General features: G+C 52.7%; 1 protein-coding gene across 1 annotated transcript in view; it reads right to left on the bottom strand.

Moving 5' to 3' along the window:
* Positions 1–2223: 2223 nt before the first annotated feature.
* Positions 2224–10265, bottom strand: part of tmem8b (transmembrane protein 8B) — an 88347-nt gene continuing 80305 nt past the window's right edge. The window contains exons 13-14 of the mRNA XM_078430643.1: positions 5519–5635; positions 2224–2635 (exon numbers count right to left, since the gene is read on the bottom strand). Of these exons, the coding sequence (XP_078286769.1) occupies positions 2273–2635; positions 5519–5635 (480 nt within the window). The 3' untranslated portion in view covers positions 2224–2272. The remainder of the gene's footprint in view (positions 2636–5518; positions 5636–10265) is intronic.

Here is a 10265-nt window from a genome sequence, read left to right as displayed (position 1 = left end):
CCTACACCATCCCCCGGGCCTAATATGGGACAAGGGTGATCCCGTACGGGAGAAACCAATGTAGCCCAAAATATGGGATATCCTGGCTAATACGGGACAGTTGGCAACCCTAGTGCTAGTGTATGGGGTGATCACTGTTCGATGCGGACTCGTTGGGTCAAAGGGCCTGTTTCCCTGCTGTATCTCCAAAGTAAAGTAAAACTGAACTAAAATGAATGCCAGGACATTAGAGTCATGGAGTCACAGAGCACGGAAAGAGACCCTTCTGCCCAACTCATCCATGTTGATCACCAATATCCTGAGCTAATTATAGGTAGACCCAAAATGATGGAGTAACTCAGCGGGTCAGGCAGCATCTCGGGAGAGAAGGAATGGGTGACGTTTCGGGTCAAGACCCTTCTTCAGACTGACGACACAAAATGCTGGAGTAACTCAGCGGGTCAGGCAGCATCTCGGGAGAGAAGGAACAGGTGACGTCACCCATTCCTTCTCTCCTGAGATGCTGCCTGACCCGCTGAGTTACTCCAGCATTTTGTGACTACCTTCGATTTAATCTAGCATCTGGAGGTTTTTTTTCCTACACACCTGAGCTAATTATGCTTGGCCAGTTGTTAACCAGAGAGTTGTGGATCATACAGCACGAAAACAGGCCGTTTGGCCCATCTCATCCATGTTGACCGACGTTTTGGTTGAGTTTAGTTGAGTTCAGAGATACAGAGCAGCAACAGGCCCTTCGGCCCTCCGAGTCCGCGCCGACCAGCGATCCCCCAGGCAGGCATTACCCAACACCCTACGGACAATTCACAATTCTTACCAAAGCCAATTAACCTACGGACACGCACGTCTTTGGAGTGCGGGAGGAAACCGGAGCCCCCGGCGAAGACCCACGCGATCACGGGTTGGAACGTACAAACTCCGTACAGACGGCACCCGCAGTCAGGATCGAACCCGAGTCTCCGGCGCTGTGTAGGCCCGGACACTGTAGGTCTACCCGCCGAGCCACCCTGCCCCCCTTCCTGAACTTTGTGAGCTAGTTTCCATGAGATAGTGTGGTTGCACGTTATAAAACATTAACTTTGTCGCTCTCTCTCTCTCTCTCTCTCGCCACAGATGCTGTCTGACCACCCGAGCATTCTCAGCACTCCAAGTTTTTATTTCAGATTAGCAGCATCTGCGGTTATTTTTGCCGCGTAAGTGGGGGGGGTGAACACAGATGGCTGGTCATTAAAAGGAAGTCTGGCATTCAGTTCTCAAATTTTAAAAAACCCCAATGAATTCAAAGAACTCCGTCTTTTGCTTTGTATTTTCTGTACACTGCTTTCTTGAGAAGGTCGACCCCACCCACCCCCGCCATCTCAGAGCGTCCTGGTCTCAGCACCCTTGGGTGAGGGGGGGGAGGGGCGGGGGGGGTGGGTGAGCTGGAAGACAAGAGGTGCCAACCGTGACAGGGTGGGCGCAGCCACGGCAGCTTTCCCCTTCGGCCTCCGGCGTTCCGAGTCCGTCCAAGCTCTCCCTGTGGCCTGCGCCCTCTAATCCAGGCAGCGTTCTGGTAAACCCTCTCCCAAGCCTCCACATCCTTCCTGTAACGGGGGCGACCGGAACTACAAAGTCCTACAAAGCTGCATCAAGAGTCTTCCCGGCTCTCGTACTCAATGCCCCGACCGACGAAGGCAAGCAAACCGTGCGCCCCTCTTCACTGCTCCGTCTACTTGCGTTCCTGAGTTCATGAGTTATAGGAGCAGAATTAGACGCATTCGGCCCGCTCCGCCAGTCAAACATGGCCGATCTGTCTTTCCCTCTCAACCCCATTCTCTGCGGCTCTGACGCTCTGTAACGCAAGACCCCGTGACCCCAAGACCCTGTTGCGGCCTGGCACTCATCAAAGAATCTGCCAATCTTTGCCTTAAGAAACATCCGTTGATTTGGCCTCCGCAGCCGTCTGAGGTCACTTTCAGGGAGTTCTGGACTTGGACCCCCCCCCCGCCCAAAGTTCCATCTCGACATCAATGCTGGTGAAGGTTTTGGCCGTGACTGCGTTCTTTCACCTCACGTTGGACCTCCCAGAGTCGAACGCCTGGATCAGTCCAGGGAAGGTCCGTGCAGAGCTGGTATTGAGTAGTCCCGTGGTCACGGGTTGAGGGGCGGCCCAGGTTTGAGTTATTTACAGAGTGCCGGCTCCTCTCCCCTCCTCCCCGCCTCTCCTCCTCCTCCTCCTCCTCCTCCTCTCCCGTCCGTCCGCCTGAGGAAATGCCCTCTCCCGGCCACGGAGACATCAGCTGTTGCAGATGCTGTTGACTGACACCGGTCCCGGGTCGACCAGACCCATCTCCTCGTGCTCGTTGACGCACAGCCGATAGCCGCAGCCCCTCTTCTTGGGCAGCGGCACGGCCCCGGCGGGTCTGGTCCCCGCCGCCCCGCCGCGCTGGGACCCCGTGCTGGGGGGCAGCAGGAAGCCCACGCTGCCGGCGATCAGCATGTGCCAAATGCTGTGGATGTAGAAGTAGTTGCCCTCGGTCTCCACGAAGGCGTACAGCGCCACGGCCGAGGTGGCGATGACGGTGCCCGGGAAGAGGTAGAAGACCCAGCGCTTCCAGGTGGGCGGGTAACAGTGGCGTCTACGGATCGCCCGCACCGTCTGCAAGAGAGGTCAGCACGCCATCACTCACAGCAGCACAATCAGGCCACTCACACCATCAGGTGACCACCATTCAAACACAGTCACAGAGACACAGAGACACAGAGACACAGAGACACAGGGACACAGGGACACAGAGACACAGAGACACAGAGACACAGAGACACAGAGACACAGGGACACAGAGACACAGAGACACAGAGACACAGAGTCACAGGGACACAGAGACACAGAGACACAGAGACACAGAGACACAGAGACACAGAGACACAGGGACACAGAGACACAGAGACACAGAGACACAGAGTCACAGGGACACAGAGACACAGGGACACAGAGACACAGAGACACAGAGACACAGAGACACAGGGTCACAGAGACACAGAGACACAGAGTCACAGAGACACAGAGACACAGAGACACAGAGATGCAGGGACGCAGGGACGCAGAGACACAGAGACACAGAGACACAGAGACACAGAGACGCAGGGACGCAGGGACGCAGGGACGCGGAGACACAGGGACACAGAGTCACAGAGACACAGAGACACAGGGACACAGAGACACAGGGACACAGAGACACAGGGACACAGAGACACAGGGACACAGAGTCACAAAGACACAGAGACACTGGGACACAGAGTCACGGAGTCACGGAGACACGGAGACACGGAGACACAGGGACACAGAGTCACAGAGACACGGGGACACGGAGACACGGAGACACGGAGTCACAGAGACACGGAGACACGGAGACACGGAGACACGGAGACACAGAGACACAGGGACACAGAGACACAGGGACACAGGGACACGGAGACACGGAGACACAGGGACACGGGTACACGGAGACACGGAGAGACGGAGACACGGAGACACAGAGACACAGGGACACAGGGACACAGGGACACAGGGACACAGGGACACAGGGACACAGGGACACAGGGTCACAGAGACACAGGGACACAGGGACACGGAGACACGGAGACACAGGGACACGGGGACACGGGGACACGGGGACACGGAGACACGGAGACACGGAGACACAGGGACACAGGGACACAGGGACACGGAGACACGGAGACACGGAGACACGGAGACACAGGGACACAGGGTCACAGGGACACGGAGACACGGAGACACGGAGACACGAAGACACGGAGACACAGAGACACAGGGACACAGAGACACGGAGACACGGAGACAGAGTCACAGAGACAGAGACACAGAAACACAGAGACACAGGGTCACAGACACACAGAGACACAGGGACACAGGGACACAGAGACACACAGACAACACAGAGTCACAGCGTCACAAAGACACAGAGACAGGATCTTAAAGTCGTAGAGTTTTAAAGTCATAGATTCACAGAGTCAATCTTGGAGTCGCTAAGTCTTTGACTTAGAGTCTTAGAGCCTTACATCATGGAAACAGGCCCTTCGGCCCAATAATGTCCCATCTACACTAGTCCCACCTGCCTGCATTTGGCCCATATCCGTCTAAACCTGTCCAATCCATGTACCTGTCTAAATATTTCTTAAACATTGCGATAGTCCCTGCCTCAACTCCCTCCGCCGGCAGCTCGTTCATACACACACCACCCTTTGCGTGAAAAAGTTACCCTTCAGGTTCCTATTAAATCGTTCCCCCCTCACCTTAAACCTACGCCCTCTGGCCCTCGATTCCCCTACTCTGGGCAAGAGACTCTGTGCGTCTACCCGATGCATTCCTCTCATGAATCATGGCTGATCTATCTTTCCCTCTCAACCCCATTCTCCCACCTTCTCCCCATAACCCCTGACATCTGCACTAATCAAGAATCTGTTCATCTTCACTTAAAAAACATCATGCCTTCTTTCCGTACTAATCTAGAACCTATCAAGCTCCACTTTAAAAATACCCACTGACTCGGCCTCCACAGCCTTCTGTGGCAATGAATTCCACAGATTCACCGCCCTCTGACTAAAGAGATTCCTCCTCATCTCCTTTCTAAAGGTACGTCCTTTTATTCTGAGGCTGTGCCCTCTGGTCCTGTGGCCTCTGGTCCACTGGTGGATCAATGATCCTCTCCACATCCACTCTATCCAGGCCTTTCACTATTCTGTACGTTTCAATGATGTCCCCCTCTCATCCTGCTGACCTCCAGCGAGTACAGGCCCAGTGCTGTCAAACGCCCATCGTACGTTAACCCAATCATCCCAGTTCATTCTCGCAAACCTTGGCATATACCTTGGCACAGAGGATTTGTGTAGAGGAGTAAAGAGGTCCTTCTGCAGTTGTACAGGGCCCTGGTGAGACCGCACCTGGAGTACTGTGTGCAGTTTTGGTCTCCTAATTTGAGGAAGGACATCCTTGCTATTGAGGCAGTGCAGCGTAGGTTCACCAGGTTAATCCCCGGGATGGAGGGACTGTCATTTGAGGAAAGATTGGAAAGACTGGGCTTGTATTCACTGGAGTTTAGAAGGATGAGAGGGGATCTTATAGAATCGTATAAAATTTTAAAAGGACGACAAGCTAGAAGCAGGAAAAATGTTCCAAATGTTGAGGGAGTCCAGAACCAGGGGCCACACAGTCTAAGAATAAAGGGGAGGCCATTTAAAACTAAGGTGAGAAGGAACGTTTTCACCCAGAGAGTTGTGAATTTGTGGAATTCCCTGCCACGGAAGGCAGTGGAGGCCGATTCACTGGATGAATTTAAAAGAGAGTTAGGTAGAGCTCGAGGGGCTAGTGGAATCAAGGGATATGGGGAGAAGGCAGGCACGGGTTACTGATTGTGGACGATCAGCCCATGATCACAATGAATGGCAGTACTGGCTCGAAGGGCCGAATGGCCTCCTCCTGCACCTATTTTCTATCTATGTTTCTAGACGGTCTCCTTACCCAGGCGATGGCCATGACTCCGAGTGCAAACAGGCTTGGGCCCAACAGGTTCCACAGTCCATGCCGATCCAACTGCAGAGCCATCGACAGCAACATGGCGCCCAGGAGGTAGAGGATCTGCCAAAGGGCAAAGGTTAAGGGTCAGCACTTTGGTGGTAAGAATAGGAAGGCAGAGTATTATCTGAATGGTTTCAAGTTAGGAACAGGGGGCGTACAACGAGATCTGGGTGTCCAAGTGCATCAGTCACTGAAAGGAAGCATGCAGGTACAGCAGGCAGTGAAGAAAGCCAATGGAATGTTGGCCTTCATAACAAAAGGAGTTGAGTATAGGAGCAAAGAGGTCCTTCTGCAGTTGTACAGGGCCCCAGTGAGACCGCACCTGGAGTACTGTGTGCAGTTTTGGTCTACAAATTTGAGGAAGGATATTCTTGCTATTGAGGGCGTGCAGCGAAGGTTTACTAGGTTAATTCCCGGAATGGCGGGACTGTCATATGTTGAAAGACTGGAGCGACTAGGCTTGTATACACTGGAATTTAGAAGGATGAGAGGAGATCTTATTGAAACGTATAAGATTATTAAGGGGTTGGACACGTTAGAGGCAGGAAACATGTTCCCAATGTTGGGGGAATCCAGAACAAGGGGCCACAGTTTAAGAATAAGGGGTAGGCCATTTAGAACTGAGATGCGGAAAAACTTTTTGAATCAGAGAGTGGTGAAGGTGTGGAATTCTCTGCCTCAGAAGGCAGTGGAGGCCAATTCTCTGAATGCATTCAAGAGAGAGCTAGATAGAGCTCTTAAGGATAGCGGAGTCAGGGGGTATGGGGAGAAGGCAGGAACGGGGTACTGATTGGGAATGATCAGCCATGATCACGGTGAATGGCGGTGCTGGCTCGAAGGGCCGAATGGCCTCCTCCTGCACCTATTGTCTGTAGCAAGCACCAGGGTCAACTGGTGGAACTGTTTAGTTTTGTTTAGTTTATCGTCAGGTGCAGCGAGGTACAGTGCAACGCTTTCTTGTTGCGCGCGATCCAGTCAGCGGTGGACCGGACATGATTACAATCAGGCCGTCCACAGCGTACAGACGCAGGACAAACAGAATAATATTTAGGATAGAGGATAAAGGGGATAACGTTTACTCCATATGAAGTCTACACCGATCAGCCAAAACATTACGACCAGCTGCCTGACATGCTGTTGGTCCTCCGTGTGCAGCCCCATACGCAGTCAAGTCAAGTCAAGTCAAGTCAAGTTTATTTGTCACATACACATACACGATGTGCAGTGAAATGAAAGTGGCAATGCCTGCGGGTTGTGCACAAAAAAGAATTACAGTTACAGCATATAAATAAAGTTAATAAGTTACTATAGTGTAGACAAAAATTTAGTCTCTGGAGTTATAAAAGTTGACAGTCCTGATGGCCTGTGAGAAGAAACTCCATCTCATCCTCTCCGTTTTCACAGCGTGACAGCGGAGGCGTTTGCCTGACCGTAGCATCTGGAACAGTCCGTTGCTGGGGTGGCAGGGGTCCCTCATGATCTTGCTTGCTCTGGATCTGCACCTCCTGATGTATAGGTCCTGCAGGGGGACGAGTGTCGTTCCCATGGTGCGTTCTGCCGAACGCACTACTCTCTGCAGGGCCATCCTGTCCTGGGCAGAGCTGTTCCCAAACCAGCAGGGTGCGATGCACTGTGTATTGTGACACATTCCTCCCGTGACCACCATTAACATTTTCTGTGACTTGTGCCACAGTCGACCTTCTGTCGGTTTGGACCAGACGGGATAGCCTTCGTTGCCCTCGCGCATCGATGAGCCTTGGGCGCCCAACACCCTGTCTGTCGCCGGTTTGTGGTTTGTCCCTCCTCGGACCACTGTCGGTAGGTACTCACCACTGCTGACTGGGAGCACCCCACAAGCCTTGCCATTTCAGAGATGCTCTGACCCAGTCGTCTGGCCATAACAATTTGGCCCTTGTCAAAGTCACCCAGGTCTTTACTCCTGCCCATTTCTCCTGCATCCAACACATCAACTTCAAGAACTGACTGTTCACTTGCTGCCTAATAGATCCCACCCCTTGACAGGTGCCATTGTAACAAGATAATCAATGTTATTCACTTCGCCTGTCAGTGGTCATAATGTTTTGGCTGATCGGTTTATGTGCACGAGCCATTCATGAATGCAATTCAGTCATCCACAGTGTACACATACAGGTAAACGGGAACGTTTAGTGCAAGATAAAATTCAGTAAATTCCAATTAAGGATATTCCAAGGGTCGCCAATGAACAAGAATGTGTTGGTGAAAGATGGGTCGTGCTGTTGTGGACAGTGGGCATCCGTGCCAGGCCAATGATCCAGAGAGTGGGCAGAGTGAGTGGACAGTGGGTAGAATGCCAAAACAATGGTCATCCAGTGGGTGGACAGTGGGTACGAGGCCAGGATAATGGTCATCCAATGAGTGGACAGTGGGTACGAGGCCAGGATAATGGTCATCCAGTGAGTGGACAGTGGGTACGAGGCCAGGACAATGGTCATCCAGACTGAGTGGACAGTGGGTGTGGGTCCCAGGTCACTGGTCATCCAGTGAGTGGACAGTGGGTATTGATGCCAGGCCACTGGCCATCCAGTGAGTGGACAGTGGGTGTTGGTACCAGGCCACTGGTCATCCAGGGAGTGGGCAGTGGGTATTGATGCCAGGCCACTGGTCATCCAGACTGAGTGGACAGTGGGTACGATGCCAGGGCAATGGTCATCCAGTGGGTGGGCAGTGGGTATTGATGCCAGGACACTGGTCATCCAGTGAGTGGACAGTGGGTACGATGCCAGGGCAATGGTCATCCAGACTGAGTGGACAGTGGGTACGATGCCAGGGCAATGGTCATCCAGTGGGTGGGCAGTGGGTATTGATGCCAGGCCACTTGTCATCCAGTGGGTGGGCAGTGGGTATTGATGCCAGGACACTGGTCATCCAGTGGGTGGACAGTGGGTGTGGGTCCCAGGACCCTGGCCACCAGGACAGCCAGGCTATCACGCCACCTTCCATCGGCTGAAGCGCAAGCCCCCACCCTCACTAAACCGAACTCTCCATGATTACGCGGGATTAAAAGGAACTGCAGATGCTGACACAAAGTGACGCTGCAAGTCCGATGGTAGACACACAATGCTGGAGTAACTCAGCGGGTCGGGCAGCATCTCTGGAGAGACCCTTCTTCGGACTGAACGTCGGAGAGAGGAGGAGAACTTCTTCACAGTTGACATACCTTGAGGAGAATCCGCAGTGGAGCGGCAAAATGTGTCGGAGAAAAACACATTCTTCAGTCTGAAGAAAGGTCTCGACCCGAAAACGTCACCCATTCCTTCTCTCCAGAGATGCTGCCCGACCCGCTGAGTTACTCCAGCATTGTGTGTCTACCTTCGATTTTAACCAGCATCTGCAGTTTTTTTCCTACACTGCAAGTCTGATGAAAGGGTCTCTTTTTTACACAGAGGGTGGTGGGTGCGTGGAACGTGCTTCCAGGGGTGACGGTGGAGGCAGATACGATAGTGGTGTTTAAGGGGCTTTTGGATGGGCACATGGATATGCAGGGAATGGTGGGATATGGATCACTTGCAGGCAGCTAAGAGTTGGTCTTGGCACCATGTTCGGCACAGACGTTGTGGGCCGAAGGGCCTGTTCCTGTGCTGTACCGTTCTGCGCTCCATGTCCTAAGAAGGTTCTCGACCCCAAAAGTCATCTGTCCGTTCCCCCCAAAGATGCTGCCTGACCGACTGAGTTTAGGTTAGTTTAGGTTACAGCATGGAAACAGGCCCTTCAGCCCACCGAGTCCGCACCGACCAGCGATCCCCGCACACTAGCACTATACCCTACACACACTTGGGACAATTTGACATTTATACCAAGCCAATTAACCTACAAATCTGTACGTCCTTGGAGTTCCTCCAGCACTTTGTGATTTGCTCAAGGTTCCGGCATCTGCAGTTCCTTGTGCCTAACTCAGGCTTGTTAACCTAGGGATTAATATTGATGCGAGACAGCAGAGGGAGCTCCCCACATAGGCACCTGGATGAAGGAGTCCATTCAAAGAGCAGTCACCGTCACCAGAAGGCCCAGGGAGAGGAGGCATTCACGTGGTCATGACTTTATTTCAAGAGAAGAAGGGGAGAATTCTCATTATTGAACCACAGATCTGTCGGTTTCACAATAGACAACAGACAATAGGTGCAGGAGGAGGCCATTCAGCCCTTCGAGCCAGCACCGCCATTCAATGTGATCATGGCTGATCACTCTCAATCAGTACCCCGTTCCTGCCTTCTCCCCATACCCCCTCACTCCGCTATCCTTAAGAGCTCTATCCAGCTCTCTCTTGAAAGCATCCAACGAACTGGCCTCCACTGCCTTCTGAGGCAGAGAATTCCACACCTTCACCACTCTCTGACTGAAAAAGTTCTTCCTCATCTCCGTTCTAAATGGCCTACCCCTTATTCTTAAACTGTGGCCCCTTGTTCTGGACTCCCCCAACATGGGGAACATGTTTCCTGCCTCTAATGTGTCCAATCCCCTAATTATCTTATATGTTTCAATAAGATCCCCCCTCATCCTTCTAAATTCCAGTGTATACAAGCCTTGAGTACAAGCTTTGCGTGTAGGGTATGGAGGAATAAGGCAAAGGAGATTAGTTTACCTTTAGCTTAGTTTAGAGATACAGCGCGGAAACAGGCCCTTCGGCCCACCGAGTCCGTACCGACCAGCG

Source organism: Rhinoraja longicauda, chromosome 3, assembly GCF_053455715.1.
Source record: "Rhinoraja longicauda isolate Sanriku21f chromosome 3, sRhiLon1.1, whole genome shotgun sequence".
Classification (NCBI taxonomy): Eukaryota; Metazoa; Chordata; class Chondrichthyes; order Rajiformes; family Arhynchobatidae; genus Rhinoraja; species Rhinoraja longicauda.
Note: the sequence above shows the minus strand (reverse complement) of the source record. Positions and strands in the feature narration are given on the sequence as shown.